This window comes from Rhea pennata, chromosome 10 (assembly GCF_028389875.1).
Source record: "Rhea pennata isolate bPtePen1 chromosome 10, bPtePen1.pri, whole genome shotgun sequence".
In the NCBI taxonomy this organism is placed as follows: Eukaryota; Metazoa; Chordata; class Aves; order Rheiformes; family Rheidae; genus Rhea; species Rhea pennata.
The window spans coordinates 9,371,586-9,392,589 of record NC_084672.1 but is presented as its reverse complement, the minus strand read 5'-3'; the positions used below and the strand labels follow the sequence as shown (position 1 = coordinate 9,392,589).

The window sequence follows — 21,004 nt, the reverse complement described above, 5'->3', positions numbered from 1 at the left end:
CAACTTAGGACAAAATATCTGTAAATAGGGGCTTGTTCTTCATTAAAAGGCTTAATCAGCCTGGATTAAAATAAAAATTAATTTTGAAAACAGCTAATTTCACCTTAAGCTAGGCTGAATATTCAAGCCATTGGGTACATCATTTGTTTCTAAACTCCAGTTTTCACAGTATGCCCACTGCACTGGCCCACCACTGGCACCATGAGTTATAAGCTCAGACCCCCTGGAAGTTGTTAAAGCAGCTGCAGGCTCCCCCATCCTTCGGGGTCAGCCAGCACACTAACGCCTGGGTTAGCATAGGCCGGGGGAACCACAGCTGCCAGCCTGACGCAAGAGTTTAACCTAGGACTGGGAAACAAACTCCTTCGACCCTGACTCTGGAAGGGAGAGACCAAACTACCGACCTCTCGAGCTAAAAAACAACAATAAAAGGCACAAAGCCAACCGGGCCCCGCGGGAGGGAGCTTCCCAGCTTAGCTCAAACGCCAAAGCGACCCACGGGCGCCTAACCCAGCCCGGCAGCTGCGGGGGGAAAGCTTTAAATGGGACACCGCGCTGCCGCCCGCCCCTCACCTGCCCCCCGAGTGTCGCCGGTCGCCATGGCAACGGCGAGGCGGAGCGCCGCGGCGCGCCGCCCGGCCGGAAACGAGCGCCGAGGCGGAGGGTTCCCGCCGCCGCCGGTGCCGCCGCTCGCCGCGCCCGCTGGGGCGGGGAGGCCGGCGGCCATCTCCTCTCGGGGCTGCCCCTCCGCCATGGAGGGCTTCGTGGACTTCACCAACCGCAGCCAGGGCCGGGACCAGCTCTTCCGGTGAGCGCGGGCGGCGGTGCGAGCGGCCGGGGGGGGAGGGAGGGGCGGGCAGGAGCCTCCCCTCGGCCCCCAGACGGCGCCGGCCGCTGCGGGCGTCCTCGGGGCCCTGTGCCTGTGCGGCCTCCCTGGTGGAGCAGCCCCGGCACCCCCAGGCGTGCCCCGAGGGCTGGCCGTGGCCGCGGGGTGCAGGCCCCTTGCGCAGTCAGTGCCGGTTTGGGTCCCCCCCCCCCCCCCCCCGCTGCCTGCGGTGTCCCCCCCAGGAGAGCTGCTCCCAGCCCTGCAGGGAGCCGGCGGCAGGCCCGAGCGCGGCCCCTCTCCTGCGGTATTCAGCCTTTCCCTTTCAGGCGGTGGTCGCACACAGGCCTCCAAGCTGCTCTTCGTTGCCCCGCTGCGTTTTCTTTGCTTGCTGCTTTGCGTGTCTCCAGCTGCTGCACCCTTTACGCTGCCTCTGACTCACCCCGGCCCTGCTGCCTGCCTAAGGGGCCGGGGAAGGTGAGACGGGCGACCTTAGGCTTGGAAAGACAGTTTGCACTGCTTCTGCTGTTCCTACGAATTGTCCATGTTTCACCTGTGAACCATTTTCCTCATTTTTTCCATTCCAGAGCCACTCAGTACACATGCATGTTGCTTAGCTATTTGTTAGAGCATAAGGCTGATACTGAGAAGCTGGTAATGAAACTCAAGCAGTTGGAATCTAGCATGAGCTCTGGCCGTAAAAGTAAGTACCCTGCTGTGTAGAGGGGTAGTTCTTCACTTGTTTCTTCCAGCAAAGTAACTACTGAGCCAGCCAACTTACCCTGAGCCCAGCAGCCTCTTTTAGTATACGCACAGATTTGTCAATAGACCTTATGCCTGTGCTGACTTGCTAGAATAGGTACAGCCATTTAGATGTTTATCGCTTCATTAGCCTCTTCTCTAATGAGGCAATCTCAAGTATTGCTGAAGGAACTAGAGAAGTGAGTTAACAGTCAGCTGTTGCTGCAGAAATCAAAGTTGTCATCTCTGATAAAGGACAGAACAGAGAGTTACAATACAAGGCTGACTTACTGCCTGCTTATGAGTCCTTCCAGCTAGTGTGATGAGACAGTCAAACGTTAAGGATTGTCATCCCAAGAAAATCACCTCTGAGGGAGCATCCTTTGATACGGATTTTTATACCCTTCTTCACATATTAATTTTCTTCAGCACTTTACCAAATTATGTACCCTTCTGTACTTTTCTTTTGATCTAACCATATGCATCATTTCACGCAGTGTCACAATTGCATCAGTTATTTTCTGCTGTTGCTATGGTTATACTACTTGCTCTCAGGCTGACCTTACACCTGCCTATCAGTTAATCAATTCTAAAACAATTTGAGTATATAAGGCATATATTGTAATTTAGTATGTTAGCATATATTGCTTTATTATTCCAATTAGCTCTGGAGTATGATAATTTCTAGGACAGAGGCCAGCTGGTTTATCAGCGTACCTATAATTGTCTTGCTTAAGCTAAACAAATCTCCAGCAGACTTCAGGCCTAAATTCAGGCCACTTGTATTTCCACAAAACTTGGATACTGCCACGGCTATCGTTGTTACAGTGCAGCACCTTATGAAATGAATTTTGTCTGATGTATTAACATTCATGTTAATACATGTTAATAAATGGAGTGAAATCCAAGCAGTGTAGAGGACGAAATCAGGCTTGTTGTATATATACAACATATATATAGGGAATGGAACATGCTGTTCTTTTTGGCAGAGAACTATGTGTACCTCTGAAAAATTCTTGTTGTTCTTGTTGACAGAGGAAAAACTTGGGTCTGAGTTTGATCCGCATGTGAATCACCAGCCTTCAGAGAAGCTTGGAAATGACATAGCTCATGGTTGCAATGGAATTAATGCAGAAACATCTCCTGCCCACAGAGTTAGGAGAAATGTGGTCCAGTGTAGAGCTGAAATTGGAAGCTCTGTTTGTATCATGTTTTTGCTGGCCCTGCCTTGGTCAGGGCAATTGGTCATATTGGTCCAGAGAGCACCTAGGCCTTGAGAATAGAGTGGCAGAAGTCTGCAAGTCCTGGCTATTGAGAGAGTTGTATATACGTCCTGGGCTGCTACAGACCAATACTACTGGGATATTTACATCTCTTTCCTTACAAATGCTAGCTTCTCACATTGCGAACTCACAATTTTCCCTAAGGAACATACAAATGCCCAAAGACTGTCAAGGTTTTGAAAAGTGTATGTGGACAGTGACAGGCAGAGTTGTCCTACGCAGGACTTTGTTTGTGGTAAAGGACGGGTCATGCTAACCTTTGTGGGGTTTCTTGCAGTGTTCAGACTGGGCAACATGGTACATGCCTTGGTAGCAGCCAGGAGAACTACACAGTTGCCAGATGTGGTTCCTCGCTTCTGCCTTACAACTTCCAACCTGACCCGTGCCCTGTACTTCATCTGCGATGCAGTCTTGTGGTTGAGGAGTGTTGGTCTCCAACCTGACATCGATAAGCAGAAGTGGCGGAATTGGGCTACCAAGTGTTACTACTTTTCACTGCTGATGAATCTGGCCAGAGACTGGTATGAGATCTCCTGGAGGTTGGAGCAAGCCATACAGAAAAAAAAGACAAAAGAAAATTCTTCCTGGGACAAAGAAGATCAGGAACTAAACTGCTTGAAACACGATAGCTTACCATCTTTTCTCCTCCTGCTGTTTCAGATACTGAAAAGACATCCTCCTTTGCTGCTAGACATGGTGAAAAATCTGTGTGATCTCTCTAGTCCTTTGGATGCACTAGGAATCTACAAGACCAATCCGGGAGTGATTGGTTTCTGTGGCCTCATCTCCTCTCTGGTGGGGATCCTCACATTAGCAAGCCCACATCTGAAACTGAAACAGTGATGCGAAAGGAGCCACATAGTGTGCAATGAGCCAATAGCTTTGATTCTCTGCCAGGTTTTGTTCTCATATCGCACTTTGAAAATGAAGATGTCTCACAGTAACTTCAAGATGAGGTTTACACTCTGAATAAGTGTCTTTGCAGATGGGTTAGGTGCTGTGATATACTCCCTAATGGAGTGGAAATGGGAGAAGACAGAATAATATTTCACAAACAGAAACAGGCCTTGGAACGTGGCTGCTAGAGGAACATAGCTGCTAGATAAGGAAATATTAATGTTCCCATATTTTAATATGGGGTTATGAAATAGCAGCATACAACAATAGGTGTATGACTCGTAACTAATCATGTTTACACTGTAAAGGTAGAATTCACCAATCAAAGGTTCCTACAGTCAGATTTTTTTAGTATGTTCAGGCAAATTAGGAACTATGATTAAAATGTCTTGAAGTAATATGTGAGCACTCTGATTGGTTTGAATTGATGGATTCTGTCATCTATAGGCTGTGGTTTGAATCCAATGTGATGGTAAATGGAAAGTGATATTGTCTAACCTTTCAATGGTCTCCATGTAACATCCATTGGTGGTACTGGATCCGTAATCTAGTGAGTGCCAATTTATGCCTCAGGAAATCAGCACCTTCTTCTTTTCCTTTGACAATGTGAGCCAAGGATTCTTGGCTACAAACTCTGAATTCTCCAGCAGGCCATCGGTGAGGGTTTTGGTGAAGGACAGTGTGTGGGAGAAGCTTGTTTCAATGCTGATAATAGTGTGATTTGCAGGAAACTGGGTTTCCAAAGCTGTGAATTTGGAACCACTCGCTAGCAGTGAATTTCACTTTATACACACATTTTAGCTCCCAAGCCCCTATGATTCCACATGCAACTATTTTCTGTTAGTCACCATATGATAAGTAGTCTGATTTGTTGTTTCAATTTTACTTGAAAAATTCTAGTGTAATAAGGAGCTTTGGAACATGCACTTAAGGAGAGAAGGCTGTCTCAGAGCTTGGAAGGACTGCAAGGGTGTGTTTCCAGTTGTGTAAGCTCTCAGAGGGAAGGGAATGGAGCTGGACTTGATAATATCAGAATCATCTGGGAGAAGAGAAGCTTATTATCTGGATTTGGGCATTCATATTTCAGATATTCCTACCTGGTCTTCTCTGTCTTCCTCTGCCATGGCCACAAGATTTCTTCTGTGTTTGCTTACTGTTTAAGTAAGTTCTACCATCTGAAAATGCCTGATGTTTGCCCTGCGACTGCATTATGACTCATCACTTACCTATCTGGGAATGGTTACCTGGCAGTGTGGTCTAGATTAAAGGAAAAATGCTATGTCCAGTTGTCTAAAAATTGTATGGCTTGCAGTCCTTCTTTTCCTAACTTCACAGAGTACCAGTTCCAACAACATCTGAGAAAAATCTGTTCTGCATGTAGGAGACCAAACTGTCACTTTTCTTCAGCAGAGCTAGGCCTGTGTGTTCTGCTGCTTTCTGATGCAAGGACTCCTAGTTTAATTTGTCAGGAGATGTGAACAGAAATTACTCTAACCAAGACCAAGGTACTCTTATTATTTCTGACTCTGTTTGTAAACAGAAATTAAAGAATGCCAGTTTCCTTTATTAAAAGGAGACAGCTGTGGAATTTAGTAGACATGGTAATGCAGTGCTCCAGTATATCTTAAATCATTGTGGTCAATGCTTGGAATTGCTTCCACTCTGATTTTGAAGTGTTAGCCAGCAAATGAAGCATGTGGAAAAAGGAGCTTGCTGGGCAGGATAATTAAGTGTGCTTGAAAACCAAATGTGGCCTGCAACAGCTCTTCTTTTTAATAGGGAAATGAATACCATTAAAAGTAGAGTGTACTGGCTGTTCAGACCACAATAGAGCATTATGTGATGGGCTATGTTGTCTTTAAGGGCTTCCTCTCCTTTCTAACGATAGGGTTTTTTTTTTCTTTACTCCATTTGCCTTTGAGCTCCTGGCAATGTGTGGACCATCCATCCCTCCCTTAGTCAGAGTTTGATCGTTGGCCCGGTGTGCAGTAGCTGCTGTGAAGGGAGTAAGAGGAGTTTTGATGATCTAGCAATGGAGGCTTGGCCACCCTCTGGCTGTAGAATTTTGTCTTGTTGCAGGAAACTATGTTATGAATTCTTTACGGGGAGCTCTCACATACAAAATATATCTTTCATTGGTTTGCCAACTGATTTATCTTTTTCCCTTGTAGCTTGTAGATAAAGGGAAATGGATTAAAATACTGATGTGGCCTCTAGCTAGATACTCTTCCCTGTGCCCCATGGAGGGAGAAGTGTGCGGTTTTCCCCTTGTGTTGGGCAACCACTGTGCAAAGCCATGAGCCAGCCTTTGATGTTTCTCCTGTAGAGATTGGGATGGATTAGCAATTACAGACTTAATTTTGGAGATGGGGCGGTGAATTTTCAGCCTCTCTCAGCCTTGTCTGTCCTGTTCCACGTTACACAGGTTGGAACATACAAGAGTAGCTCTTTTTGCTGAGTGTTAGGCACTAATACTTGCCTTTCTGCTCCCCAGCTGGAAGCTAGCAATATAATGCACCTTAATATTATGTGACTGAAGCCATAGAAGCACAATCAAATACAGAAAATCCTTTTATACCTTTTCTTTATATCTCCTTCTAATACAACAGTTGGAATAACGATGGCTGTTTGAGCACAAGCAATAAACTTAGATGAATATGGCACTATGTCTGTGTGTGTGACTTAGAAGGTGTAGAAAAGAGATAATGAAGGTGAATTTTATGAAGGATGATACTACTAAAGAGTTGTTGCCTGTATTTGCACTGGGGTTACAGAGCTTTCCTTTCACAGTAACAAGGTCTCAGTCAGATTCGTCATATTCATTTACAATCTCAATTTCTGTTACAAAAACATTGAGAATGTAATATGTGAGTACTTGGTAACACTGAACATGAAATTCAGTGAAGGAAAATGACATTTTGGGCATTGGCATGAGCTGTTCTCGTGTGCAAATAAAGAGAGCTGGAGCCTTCTGCCCAGCATAGGCACAGCTACCGTGAAATGAACTGGTGCCACCTGCATTTTAATATCTTATAAACAGCCTTTTGTTTGGATAGGCTTCGCTGTTGAAGGGTGAATCACTACAACTGTTTAACAGTGGATATTTGTTTAGAGTAGAGAATGAAGGATAAAGCCTCCAGCAGAGAGGGGGAGGGATGGAACAGCAAACCATTAAAACTAGGCTCTTGCTGGTAGCTTACTGCTAACTTTCATCTTTTGCAGAAACAAATTTGAGAGCTCAGGAGCTCAAAAATGTCACTTCCTGAAAAATGTGTAAACCATTCTGTTCAGTGATGATTTAGCAAGAATTTCTGAATTACTGGTCTCATACACATTTCATAATGGGAACAAAAAGCAGCAGAGTGGCATATGAGATGCATAAAGTAATTCTTCTACTCTACTTACAGGTGAGGCCTACTAATACTATTACTGTATCTGGCATAATGTTTGAAGAAATATGTGAACCATTCAGGACTCACAGGTGAGCAGCAAGAACAGTCAAAGGTCTGAAAACCAACATCTCTAAAGAGGAATCCAAACAACCAGCTTTGCAGAGCAAAGGTGACTGAGGGAAGGTGTACAAAGCCTTCAAATATCTAGAAGGTTATCTGCCCAGAGGAAGATAATAAATTGATCTCTAAATCCATCCATGAGGTAATAGTCATATATTACATCAAAGAATTATTAAATCACATGGGAGACTTTTTTTTTTTTTAAATGTAAGTAAAATGAAACAGTAAATGGATCGCCTAGGAAGGCAATCTTTAAAAACGAAGTGGATAGACGCTTATTAGCAGTGATTTGGGGGGGTGCTGATCCTGCCATAGGGCCTGGAAATGGTTACTCCCTAGGCACCTTCCAGACCGAAGTGTAAGGAGACTTTGCGTGTCTTTGGGGATCTGGCTCATCCCCTCACCATCGTAATTACTGAGTATGGAGGAGACTGCAGAGATAAGCATGTAAAAGTTCTGCTTTCCTGAACCTAGCTGACCCAGTGAGTTCTGAATATTGCCTGCAGGAATGCTGGAGCTGTTTCTGGTGTGCAGCAGAGTGGTGGAGCTGGGCAAATACCTTTGCACTGCACAATGTGGGGGCTGGCACACCCTTTGCTCTAGAGGAAGGGGAGGGGATGAGCAAAGGCATTAGTAAGGCAAAGGTTGTGTTGTCTGTTAGTTCCAACTAAAGCTAAGGCAGAGAGAAGTGAGATAAATGGCATTTTTACCAAGGCGAGCAAAGCTGGCACAAGCCACAGTGCGAAAAGAGCATGCAGTAAACGTTGGAGCAGGCTGCTGCCCTTTGTCCTGCTGTCTGGAGAGCAGTGGCTTACGCCACCACTGAGCTGGGGACAGTCCGTGCTATTCCCTTGCCCGGTATTTTTTTGCCTCTCTGTTGCAGGGGCGTGAGCTCAGCTCGCAGGCCTGCAAGAGGCTGGAAACAAACTCCAGACTCTTCAGGAGGAAAGGAGGTATTTTCCTCCCTTGCACTGCTTTTCTAATTCTCTGGGAAGTTTCCCAGCTCCCCCTACAAGCAGTGCTGCCAGGAGTAGGGAGCCCTAACAGGAGTGCTGGGTGGTGTGGGTGCACACCACATTATCCTGTGTGAGGACACCAGGCAGCTGCAGTGTTCAAGGGCTGGGTCCTGCTTGGTCCTTCCCTGAGGCTGAATGTGGGCAGCTGTACGCCAAGGGTCTCCCTTACTCCTGCTGTGCTGAGTGGTTGAGGACACTCAGCAATCTTGTATCAAGAGACAACTTTACTGCTGCCTGGATCTATCCTCTTCACACATCCCTTTAGGTTATTTCTTTATCCTTTGGCATCACTGCTCTTTCCAGCATGCTGTCCAGGTCATATCAGCGCAGCTCTTCCTAGTACAGTGTGGATTAAAAGTGACCTTGATCTCTGTAGTCAATAACCAAACCTGTCACAGCTCATCACAGTTTTCTTCTTCTTTCTTTTCAGTCAATATGACGTGCTGTTTTTGTAAAGCGTGATGTGAGTTAGCAGGGTGCCCATGCAGCAAGGAAGGCTAACGGCATGAGGAGCAGCACTAGCAAGAGCATTGCTGGCAGGTCAAGGGGAGTGATTCACCCTCTCTGTGCAGTACTTGTGAGGCCACATCAAGAGCAGCGTGTCCTGTTTTGTCTCCTCCTCGCACCCCAGTAGGAGAGATTGTTGTCTATCCAGAGAGAGTCCAGCAGAGGATTACTGGGGGTAAAATGTTTAGGGGCATGGAACATCTGCCATGCAAGTGTAGGTTGGAGGATAAACTCTTCTCTGAGATGGACAGGAGATAGCAGGCATAAGTTGCAACAGAGGAAATTCCAGTTGGACACAAGGGAAAACTCCTTTAACATGAAGGTGGCTTAGCAGTGAACTGGGGCCCAGAGAAGTGAGGATCTCCATCCTTGGAGATTTTCAAGACTCAACTGGACAAAGCCCTGAGTGGCCTGATCTGGCTTCAAAGTTAGACATACTTTGAGCAAGACTTAGACTAGGTCACCTCCAGAGGCTCCTTTCAACTTTTTTCTCTGATTCTACCTATTCCAAATGCCTGGAGCTTTTTTCGTACAGTGTCTGCCCAATACACAGCTAAAAGCATCCTCACTAAAATCCTCAGTGAATTCTTTTAGACTGGTCTGAGAATGCATTTTGTATGACCTCTTCCCATTGCTCATGGTCCATTGCTTGCGAAGTGGTAAAGTCCAAGGATGACTTCTTTTCATGTTATTTGTTAGGATAGGATTAAACTCACATGCATCCCAGCTGTGCCTCAGCTTCTGGGCTCTGCAGTGAACAAGGCAATGGGGATTTTTTTGCAATCAGCTGTTCTGAATTGAGTATGGCTCGAGGGAGCTGTTTGTGAAGTTACCACAGCAAACCACCAGCTCCCAAACCCGTGCAACTGGGAGGTGGAGCCTCATGATGGTCCTGCCCGGGGCGCAGCACATCTGTGTCAGAGTAGCCACGCAACAGGCAGTGCAGCTGCCACGCTCTGCTCCGAGCTCTGCCTACGACGGCGACGGACCCTGTTCAGTGAGTAGTCTGTCACCACCACGCACTCCAGGGAAAGCTTCTACGGGCTGGGGTGATGAGGGCAAGGATTACCTACTCTGCCTAAATCACCTGCATTTAGTCTGTTGCAGAGAAAAGGAAGTCTGCACTGGAGATGGGAGCGAGAGAAATGCTTTTGCATGGCATCAAGCTAGGAACAACGGAGATGGGTGCTCTGTGGCGCTTTGCAGGAAGGCGCTGGGGTTGCATGGGGCACATAGGAGAGCTGCTGATACTGCTGTGCTGCAGCTGCAGAGCAGCCCAAGTGCATGAGCTGCAGAGCAGACATGGGCAGGGGGATCATGTTGTCTTGGACCTGAGACCTCACACAGCCGTGCATCCCAACTCCAGCTTGTCAGCTCACCTCATCCCTACCTGCAGCAGCTCTCTCTGCTTCTGTCCTGATTTTGTAACCTTTTTCTGTTTTCACCTGTGTCTGTCATCCTGGCTCTTTATTCCCATATCTTTCATGCAAATCCATTAGTATTCTCCACTCCTGGTTACCCTGAGCTTTCCCTACAGCTCTGCCAGTGCATTTTATTCTGTCCTGTTAGAGCAGGAGCTTTAGCACCTCCAAACTAGATGCCTCTCAGCCCTTTCTTTGTATCTTTGAATGTTAACATACACTACCAGGAGAGGTTCGTGTGGAGTCATCAGTTCTACAGTTTAACCGGTAAAGAGTCATACATTAGGCAATGCCACAACTGCTGAACCCATGGGAGCTGCCATGTCTCCGCCCAGCTCCTGGCCCATCACACTCTGGGGTGCAGGTCAGGCAGCAGGAAAGAGCGCTGCAAGAACAAGTCCAGCTCTGCCTTTGCAGCGTGGTCGGCAGCGCTGAACTTCGCTTTGCAGGTGGATGCATCACAATGACGGCAAAGAAGAACCAGGCTTTGCAGAATGGAAGTGCCAAGGTAAGCATGAGAAGGAGGGAGAAAAGAAAGGCAGAAGTCTGTGAAAAGTGCTGACTGCTTCATGCTGGCTGTGCTAGATGAATCAGTCACTTCTGGTGCTGTCTCTTGTGTCGCTGTGTTATCTTTACACGTATTTGTACTTGTAATAATATAGAGCATCCATCAAAGAAAACAGAATAATCTTTAGGAAGATGGAAATTAAACAGTTCAGAATCAAGTAAAGTAGCTCTGACCTGATAGGAGCTCTCAGTGATATCAGTCAGTAGTGCCTGTACTTACCTTTGTCTCCTTTATGGATCAAAAACCTCTGGCAGTTGTGCTGCTGTGAATGCAGCACCGCTCTAAACAGCTAGAGCCACTGAGATTGCTTAAATATGGGATTTGTGAGAGTGCTGGCCCCAGTTCAAGCCGAAAGTAGCAGCAGATATGTTTATTGCTGAACATTGCCATGTGAACGTTCACAGTTCCACTGCATTAACAAGTGGGACATCAAGCCAAGCTCAGCCTCCCACCTATGCAGACAATATCAGAATATCACCTATCAGAGAATATCTCAACATTTTCTTTCATTCTGTCATATGCAACCCAGAAACAGCATTTGCCTCATAGCTACTGTGATGGATCAATATATGCCCCATTCTTCCTGTCACTCTGAAACACCCCACTTTGTTGCGTTGAGCTAATCTGCTCTGTAAGCTGGTGAGCACAGCAACAGAGGGTTAGAGCTGCAGGTTCATCCTGCTCATCCACCCTTGAGGCCCTGCTTTTAGCAATGATCTGACACTAGTAAGGTGGATAAGTTTACGTTATGCAGGTTTATACTGGTGTCCTGTGTAGCCCACACTATCAGGGCTGGCAAACACAATGTCTTGCTGTCTTAGAGATCTCTGATGATCTCTTCTTCCAGCCACGATTCTTACCAAAGCCCCTTTGTACCATCACAGGTAGACCCACTCCTCTCCCTTTCTACTAAGTGAGGTCTATATGCCTTTCCTGCCACTCTGGTGACAGCATGGACAAAACAGATGACAATTCTCAGCCATGTAGACAAAATGAACTTTGCTGATCCAAACACAGGAGCAATGGCTAGGTCAGATAGAAGAAGAAGCAGAGAAGGGTGGAAAGCTGGAGAGAGCCTAAACGGTCAAGGTTGCTGTTTTGGGGAGATGGGAGGTATGGGGACTGTCACCCTCTCCGACACTGCCTATTGCACCCGTGCTCCTTCAACAGCAGCAGCAGCCAGCCTGGGTTTCCATGGCTATGCAGTAGGCAAAGCAGATAGGAGGTCCTCTCTGGCGCTGTCTTCCATCTCTCTGCTTCCCTGCGCAGCTACTCACTTGAGTGAAGCACAGAGCTGATACAGGAAATCTGGGGAGCAGTTGGATGCTAGGTGGGGTTCAAGAAATGCCCTTCTCCTCCAGAGTGAGCTTAGGCCCTCCATGGTCATTACAACATGCCAAATGCCACTGATGTCCAAGTGATCGGGCATTTCTCAGGGAATAACAGTTGTTGGCTGGTTCCTAACTGATCCCCTGCCTGTGGTACACAGGAGAACGTGCTGCAGAGAGTCCTGCAGCTGCCGGTGGTGAGTTCGACCTGCGAAAGCCTGCAGCGGACGTACACCAGCACCAAGGAGGCCCATCCGCTCGTGGCCTCTGTGTGTGAAGTCTACGAGAGAGGTGTGCAGGGGGCCGGCGCCCTGGCCGTGTGGAGCATGGAGCCGGTGGTGCGCAGGCTGGAGCCGCAGTGTGAGTCTGTTGACTGCTTCCACTTGGGGGGGGGGGGGATGTGGCAAGGGACAGCAGCTGCCTCGTGGCCAGGGCTGAGGGAGGAGAGGGCCCCGTTCTTTGCTTGCCTCCTTCATGCCCTGCAGCAAGTGATTGGGGTGGGGTTGAAGCCCTGCAGGGTCATGAATGCTATACCTTACTGGGGCTGCACTGGTCTGTGGCACTTGAGACCTTTGCATTTGGCCAGAACAGTATCTGTGCACCCTCAGCCAGCGCAGGGTCATTCCCTGAGCCCTGCCTGAGGACATCCTCCTCCAGGACAAACTGCCTGAACCTCTCATTCCCCTGTATCTCTGCGGCAAACCCACTCTCACCAGAGCCTCCATATTCCCCCTCCCTCCCATCCATGTACCTGAGGGAAGGTCCCCAGGTGAGAAGTGCAACACCTAGCAGGCACCTTCCTGCTGTTTCCCAACATGAACCCCCCCAGTGGCCTGTGACAGACCAATGCCACGGCCAGGCAGCAGTGAAGCAGCCCTAAGCTGCCAGCCACACACCAGCTCCTGGCCGGGTGCCTTTCCCAGCACTCTGCCTGCGCTGACCTCTGGCTCGCACTCATCTGTGGGCAGAGATAACACCCAGGTCTCCCTGACCCAGATCTGTCCAGCTCCCATCTCTAGATATTGCAAGGGCAGGTGTTGTAGGGTATGAGCGGTGCTGGCCTCAGTTTAGGCAGCCACGGAAGGAGAAGTCAAACAGAACAACGCTCCCAGGGAGCGTGGGGCCTCATTGAGCCTGCCGTTGAAGGACTGGGGCTTTGCACAATGTCCCATGCTGAAGGCAGTGCTTGCATTAGTATGCACGACCCCTCAGCACAGCCCTGGGATGGCCAGGCAGGCAGGCAGGCATCCCACCTCTGCATCCTCTGCACCTCTCCAGACAGTTTCTCACCAACCCAATCATCATGCTTTTGCCCAAGGCAGTCACTGTGGCCAACGACCTGGCTTGCCGGGGCTTGGACCACCTGGAGGAGAAGATCCCGGCACTCCAGTACCCAGTTGATAAGGTGAGTCACAGATGAGACCCCACTGCCTTTGGGACCCACCAGTCCCTCTGCAGAGCCAGCATTACTTCTCTTCCAGGGCATGTTCTGTTTTTCTTTCCTACCTCCATCTGATTATAACTTGATGGTGACAGGCTATTCAGGAGTAAACAGGGCAGCACCTTGAAGCAAGGACTGCTGTGCAGGCACCTCCAGCCAGGAGGATGGCTGGAATCACTCACAAACTAGTACAGTCCAACAGCATCCAGTGCTCCATCCCAGCTAGCTGCCTCCAGCCCAGGCTTGAGAGAGCTATCATCCCCCTCCTGGGGCTGCCTCAAGACTGTTTGCACACACAGCCATTGCTGTGGTCCCCATGGGTCCCTTTGGCTCTCCCACACTGCCTGGAGCACCCTGGCAGGGCTGTTCTCCATCTCTTCACCTGCAGCTTGTATCTGAACTGAAGGACACCATCTCCTCCCCCCTTCAAAGTGCCAGAAGTTCTGTTTCCAACACCGTGGACAAGGTCAAGGGGATAGCGGTGGAGGGTTATGAGAAGACCAGGAGCACAGCTGAAACCACAGCAAGGTATACAAGGAGCAACTCAGTGAGCCAGATGGCAGCTGCAGGCCTTGACACAGCCCTGGGAGGGCTTGAGAAGCTGATGGAGTACCTCCTCCCAGAAGAAGATGAAGCAGCAGGTAGTCCTGCCTCCCACATCACCTCTGAGGGTGGCTGGAGAGAGGGGTGGCAAGGCTTCTGATTCCAGCAAGAGCATGGGAAATGGGGGGTAAGGGGGGATGAGGGAGGGCTGTGAATCCGCTTTGGACAATTTACTGCCTCTTCATCTCTTGAGAATTAACAGGAAAACATATTTGTGTGGATAAAAGAAAACAGAGGGAATGAGGCTGTCCAAACACATGGGTTCCTATCTCTTGCCGACAAGATGCAATTGCTGCTGTTTCCATAAGGTGGCAATGCCCCTTGGGCAGCCACATCCCCGCACAGCACCAAGAGTGGGGCGCAGTGGGGCTGGATGTGTGCAGACCCCCAAGCAGGCAGGAGCTGAGAGACGCGGTCTCACCCAGGAGCAGCTGCTGAGCCAGCCCCCCTCTGCAAGGCAGTGCCTCCCTCTGCACGGGGATGGGGCAGGGCAGCAGGGAGGGCTGGCAACAGGGCTCTTGCTCACAGGGTGCAGGAGCAGTGCTGGGCTCTTGGCCCCAGGAGGATTGTGGCTTGCAGGACAGAGGAGGAGGTTTGGCTCTCCTCTGGGTGCAGATGCTTCTGCGAAGAATAGAAAGGGGTGTTGGGATGGGGGCAAGCCACACGGCGATGCACGGTGTAACTGGGGGTGTAACAGGCACATGGTCTGGGAGCCCCTGGCCCCGGGGGGAAGCAGTGTGAGGCCAAAGCCATCAGGAAGGTGGTGCAAGGCTGTTAGCAGGTCTGTTCTGCCAGGATGTAACCGCCCTCCACTGGCCCTGTGTCGTTCTACCTTTAGATCAGAAGCCAAAAGAGGTTCGTGGATCAGTGGCAAAGGCCTCCCAGCAGCACCCCAAGGCTCCCAGTGCTCCCAGTAATCCCAGTACCCTGGGCCGGATTGGAGCCTTAGTCAGTACCGTCTCCCACCGTGCTTACCAGCAAACGGCCCAAAGCTTCCAGCGTGCCAAAACCAAAGGGCAGGAGCTGGCCACCTGGATCCCTGGTCTGGTGAGTGCGAGAAATCGGCTGCCGGGACTCCTCAGTAACACCATGAAGCAGCAGGCAGTCTGCCCTCTAAGGTGGGAGCTAATTGCTATGGGGGGTTATTAAAACACCCGCTTGCTGCAGCATCCTGAGCCGCATGCACACCTTGACCGCAGGCACGTGCTCCCGGGCCACCCAGTGCGCCCGTGGCAGGAGCCAGCCCAGCTCTGCCTGCACTGCCCTTCCCCAGCCCGCAGGGAAAGACACCGGCTTCAAGAGAGCCACTCACTGAAGCAATAATAATGGTGTAGTGGGGTAGTTTTGCCTTGTTTAGCCCTTCTCAGATTTCTGTCCCTTTGGTCTCCATGGATTTACCTCCAGGCATCTAATTGTGAAATACTGTGATTCCTGCTGAAGGATGAGAAAGTCTTTCACAGTGTAGAATCTGAGACCTTTTCCATGTTCTCTGAGTCACTGTAAGTTTCGCAGTCATAACTTTCTTTCTTGTTCCTTCTTCGCATAGCACCAGCACCTTGGGGGCCCAAAAATCTAAGTGCTACATGCTGATAAGATAAGCAATCTGTATAGGAAACATAAACATATGCATCCTGCTTCCCAGCACCACATTTTTTGACTGATTTTGCTCTAAAATTACACATATCAGGCTCTTTAGAGCACATTAGTGAGCAGAGTAGTGATCGTTGCTGTTTTGGATGTATCCCTTCCTGGCTCATAGGAAGAACTGAGTGGGCCTGCAGTTCCCATCACTTCTGCTCGTGCTTGTAGGAGAGTCCTGAGCTCCAGCGGGGAGCCAGTCCCTGCAATCTCCATGTCATAGGCATGCTCTCACACACAAGCTTGTACTACATTAGCAGGATGCATTATTTTTAGCTGGCTCCAAATGTATATTACTGATTTATGGCCTTGCCATAATATCCTCCCCAAAGCAGAAAGCCCTGCCAGCATCCCAGCTAGAATCAGGAGTAAGAGATGACCCTTTCTTTGCCTCTCCCACCAAGTTTGCTGGGATGGGAACCCCCTTCCCTGACCTTTGCCAGAATCCCAGAGCTCCCTGATGCCATCAGGACTTCTTCCCACGTGCATATCTGTCCCCTATGAGTCCTTTGCCATCCTGCAGCCCATGCCAGGGGATGCCTTGGGGCTATGAAATCCTCGTTTTCACATGCTAAGAAGGATGGGGCGGATGGGCTACGAGGCAGTGTGCATCCTGTCGGGCTCCATTGCAGTGTGCTGGAGGAGGCCAAGGGCAGTGTGGTGGCACAGGCATCAGCATCGCTGGCATCACACCGGCAGCAGGGCTCAGCCTCATTGCACTGGGCAAAGGCTCCGCAGGAGAGGCCTTATGCTGAGCATTGGGGCAATTCCACCCTCTGGGTCCAATCTCCTGCCCTGGCCCTGTGTTTTGGGTGTTGGCATGGTGTGGGCTCACTCGGTGGCTGCAGGGGCACTTGGAGGCAGTGCTAGGATGGTCCTGAGGCCCTGCACTTGGCCTGGGGGTAAGTAGCGTGGCTGGGAGCTGTCAGCTCTCCCCAGCAATGGCTTTTTGCTCCTATTCCAGGGCAGCATGGTGAAGCCGAGCGTGCCCACGGTGCAGTGCACCCAGAGCGAGGGGCAGAGCACTCCATCTGGCTGGCTGAGCAGGAGGCAGAGCAAAGTGCCAGAGCAGAAGCAGGAGAAAACAGAGGGGGAAAAAGAGGACGATGACACAAATGAGGTATGCAGGCAGAGCAGCAAGCCTGCCTGGCCGTCCCGGCTCTGCTGGCCTGCAGAGGTTGTTCCAAAGCGCCCTCCCAAGTCCATAATGGGGGCTGTTACCCCATGTCCGCTTGGGGACCAGGCTCACCACCACCGTCATACGCTGCGGGGAGCTGAGGCTTGGAGACGGCGAGAGGGCACTTGCCCACAGAGCTGGACACAGAGCCCACAGCCCCATTCCCAGCCGGGACCGCTCCTGGCTGCGCGACAGCCGTCCAGCATGCACGGATCCTCCCAAGAGCCGCTCGCACGCTCTCACTCTGTTATCGAAGGGAGAAGCCAAACAACTTCACTCCCCATCTGGCACTCTTCCAGGGGGTGACTGCAACCCAGAGGACTGAGTTTCCTTGGCAGCCTCCAGTATCTTGGGCTAAGTCATTGGGCAGAGGAGCTGGAAAAAAAATCCTGCTTCACAGCTGGGGGATGTTGGCAGCCTCTGTGGGAGGCAGGGTGGAAATGCCCAGATTCCCTAAATCTGCGGTGCTTCATGCTGCACTGAACTGTCGGTTCATCTTGTGGTGTTCACCAAGCTTCTCCACACTCTTGAAAAATAATCCACGGTAACAGCAGTGAGTGGCACAGCACACTGCCACGTGGGAAAGGCAGGAGGAGCCTGGGGGTAGCGGGCGGCTGTGTGGCAGCTCTGCTGCCTGAACAGGACCGAGAGCCGGGCCGGCAAGGCAGGGGTGGGAACTTTCCCTTTGCAGCGGGTCTGCTGGGACACGGGGCAGGAAGCTGCGGGCCGAGGGTCAAGGCCCTTCGCCTCTGCCTCCAGGCCCTGTGCAGCTGGGAGAGCCAGCAGAAACACGGCTCGGGAAGGGCAGAGCTGTCCCTGGAGGCCAGGGAGAGGGGGGAGCCCGGGGTCGGGGGGACAGGGAACAACCCCAGTGCAAAGGGCTGCAACGGCTCTTGCAAAGCCGGGGACAGTGATCCTGTATCGTCAGCGGAGGCTTTGAGGGGCCGGAGGGGACAAGGAGAGCCTAGGGCTACAGTTGTCCTGTCTGGGCCATGACTGGCACCAGGCAGAGTGTCTGAGGTCATTTGTCTTTGCAGGCAGGGGAAGGCCCAGGGCTGGTGGGCAGCATGGCTCAAAACCTACAAACTGCCTACGTTTCTGGCATCTCCAGCGTGAAGAAGGTCCCAGCTGTGGCCTGGGATGCAGCTGAGGGCTTGATCCTGTTCACACCCCGCAGGCTTTCCAAGGCCATGGAGACAGTGGATGCTCTCGGGGGGACCCTTGTCAGTGCCCCCAAGCATCTGCTGGGCACCCTGTACAGCTACGTGCCGGTGAGTTTATCTCCCAGACCTCGGATAGACCCTCAGAGAAGGGTGCATGAGGAGCTCAGGCCCAGGCCAGATCCTGTTTATCTCCAGCAAAATCCCCAGCTCTGACCCTTTTTGGCCGGCTTCCTCCTGTTCATAGTCCTTAGCGCTGGGCAGTGCCAAGGAGCAGCGAATCATCCAGAGCAGGGCACACGGGGCGCTGTGCGACACCTCAGTCCCAACCCTCCCTCGAGTCCCTCACCGCCTCAGTCCCCCAAGCGGTGACGGAGGGTCCTCGTGAGCCCCACGGCAGAGAGCGCAGATCAGCTGGCAGCGACGCCTTGCACCGCTGACCCTAGCGCTACACATCACGTGCATCGGTCCGTCCCCGGCAGACACCGAGGGGCCACGCGGTGCCTTTCGCACAGGCCGTTGCAGCTGGGAGAGACAGTTTGTGCTCAAGCCTGGCTGTGTCCACAGAGTCCTGCACAGGCGAAAGTTCAGGCCAAGTCCATGTCGCCCTCTTTCCTTCCTTCCTCCCTTGGGTCTTACAGGTTTTGTGGGACTGAATTTAAAGTTTGGATTTTTGGCGTGGAGACTTAGGTGACTCAGGGGCAGCTGGTTTGGGGCTGTGTTTTGCTGAGTTGTTTTGCAGCTCCTGAGGGAGGAACAGGGACATTTGCACCTGCAGCCACTGACTCAGAGAGGGGGACGCAGTGTGGTGAGGTGCTCACCAGGGCTCACCCTGGCTTTTCAGCTCCGCAGACAGTCAGTGAAGGAAGAGGAGACCACTCGGGGGAGCAAACCCAGTGCTGAGGCAGACCACAAAGAGGAGGATCCCAAGCCTGCAGCTCCCTCCTCTGAGGAGAAATCCCAGCTGAAAGGAGACTGGCGAACTTACCGAGGTCACCACCCCCTCTCCTTTTTGGGCCTCGAAGACCCCTTCTTCATACGCCACAACCTCTATCGCAGCCCTAACTTTGAGCCCGAGTGCCCTCTCCCTCGCAAATCAGCCTTCGCCCCCTACAACAGGCGGGTGAGCGAAGGCTCGTACCGCTTCAACCCCGAGGCGATGTATACTCGGGCTTATTACACCAACCTCTACGGCGGCACCTTCAAAAAGGACTGAGCTGGCGTGGGAAGGACAGCGCTCCCTCGCTGCCTGTCTCGCCCACGCCAGCTCACTCTTCTTCACGCTTTGCCGGCAGCACGACGCTGCGGTCAGCATCCACCCCCGCCAGCTACCCGCATGGCACCGACCTCTGTCTCCCCCGAGCCCAGCACGAACACAGAGAAGAGAGGATGGTGGAACCAGGCTTGAGGCTGGAGGGAAACGGGCTGCCCGGGCCCAGTGGTAGGTGTTCCTGGGGACCTGCCCCGCAGTGAGTGACACTGGGGTGGTGAGCTCCAGGTAGCAGCGTGGGGAGGCCTGGGGTGCTGCAGGATAGCATCTGAGCAGGGGCAACTGTACTCTCCGTCCCTGCCTGTCAAAAAGTTGGAAATAAATGGTCATTTCCTCTCTTCCAGACAAAGGAAAGGCACCAAACTAGCTAGGTCTTCTAATAACTTTCAGTAGCCAAATCAGAAATGTAAAGGCTAGTCTGTCCTGCTTCTGCTAGAAGAGCCATAAGGCTCTCCGGCATATGTTACGAGCCTCCTCTAGCCTTGGTTCAAATGAACAAATATTGAGTCTTTACAAAGGCAGCCTTCCACCCAGTTACCTATTGCGCTTACAGGAGATTATAACAAAATATGAGAGGCACTTTGCCCTCAAACTACACTCTCTTCATACTTACTCAATGCAGGAGGAGACTGTTTCTGTTCTCTCAAGACTGTAATGGGGCTTAGTAACAGCTGTGCAATGGGAATTTGTTTCTTTATGGAGTGGAGTGAGGCCAGGAGGAGGACACTAAAGGCAGCAAGAAGTTGTGAAAGGAAGAAAGTAGGTGGAGAGGATACCAGAAATGTGAACGAGATACAGAAAGACTGGGGAAACCAGAAAACAGAAAAGAGGACCAGTCAGGGCTGGCACCAGGCCACCCTGGTCCTTGAGCAGACAGCATAGCCTGTACGAACTACAGAGAGAGAACAACATTGTGAGACAGACCAGTGAAGACAGCAAAGCCATCAAATGCCAGCACAGACAGCCTGGTTCCTCCTCCCTCTTCCTTCCATCCTACCTTGCAGAGCATGTCTCTGACCCTACTTTGCTCTTTCCAGGCTTATCTGGGAGCTGGGCTTGAAAGTCCCCAGTGACTAGCAGGATTTACAAATAGGAAAGCCCCGGGGATCGGGCTCGTCATCCACCAACGAGAGACTAATGGTAGGGCCTGTGGGGTCAGGAGCAATACCTGTGACAACAAGTGAAGCCCTTGGAGTCCCTCTCTCCCATAGGACTGCCTGATTTCCTGCAACATGCTGTTCTATTTGCTGCAGTAATAAATCTTCTCTATTTGCCATGTGTGCAGTTTGCTCAGTTTCTTTGTGTGAATGAGCCTGGGTGGCTTTACAGGCACCAAAAGGCAAGAGCAGAGGAGAGTGAGAGCCAGGGCTGAGGGAGAGGGGATAGGAAACCTCACTATCAAGTTGTTAATGCTGGGACAGTGGGATCCTCAACATCCCTGCAGAGGTGTGTTAGCTGGGTCCACACAGGGAGCCATAAAGGGGCTGGAAAAACCTAGAGAAGAGAGCCAGGTACAGATCTCTCTGCCTTCGGTGGTGCTCAGGTAGTGCCCAACACAACCCAGCTGTCTTCTTGTGTCTTTAGCATGAATTCACAGCCATATAGAGTCAGGGGCTTCC

General features: G+C 51.0%; 2 protein-coding genes across 4 annotated transcripts; both read left to right on the top strand.

The window, feature by feature from the left end:
• Window positions 1-647: 647 nt before the first annotated feature.
• On the top strand, window positions 648-4,142 carry PEX11A (peroxisomal biogenesis factor 11 alpha). The gene is made up of 3 exons (XM_062583556.1): window positions 648-808; window positions 1,411-1,526; window positions 3,125-4,142. Exons 1-3 carry the CDS (start codon window positions 753-755, stop codon window positions 3,688-3,690), a joined length of 738 nt encoding a protein of 245 aa, XP_062439540.1. The 5' UTR covers window positions 648-752; the 3' UTR covers window positions 3,691-4,142.
• Window positions 4,143-4,220: 78 nt separating this feature from the next.
• On the top strand, window positions 4,221-20,661 carry PLIN1 (perilipin 1). 3 transcript variants are annotated; one of them, XM_062583553.1, is made up of 10 exons: window positions 4,221-5,249; window positions 7,152-7,398; window positions 10,650-10,708; window positions 12,258-12,456; window positions 13,419-13,501; window positions 13,926-14,178; window positions 14,979-15,187; window positions 16,743-16,898; window positions 17,993-18,226; window positions 18,960-20,661. In XM_062583553.1, exons 3-10 carry the CDS (start codon window positions 10,664-10,666, stop codon window positions 19,329-19,331), a joined length of 1,551 nt encoding a protein of 516 aa, XP_062439537.1. In that variant the 5' UTR covers window positions 4,221-5,249; window positions 7,152-7,398; window positions 10,650-10,663; the 3' UTR covers window positions 19,332-20,661. The 3 variants fall into 3 exon arrangements, with proteins under 3 accessions (XP_062439537.1, XP_062439538.1, XP_062439539.1); XM_062583554.1 differs by lacking the exons at window positions 4,221-5,249; window positions 7,152-7,398 and adding an exon at window positions 9,621-9,776; XM_062583555.1 differs by lacking the exons at window positions 4,221-5,249; window positions 7,152-7,398 and adding an exon at window positions 10,541-10,564.
• Window positions 20,662-21,004: the final 343 nt, after the last annotated feature.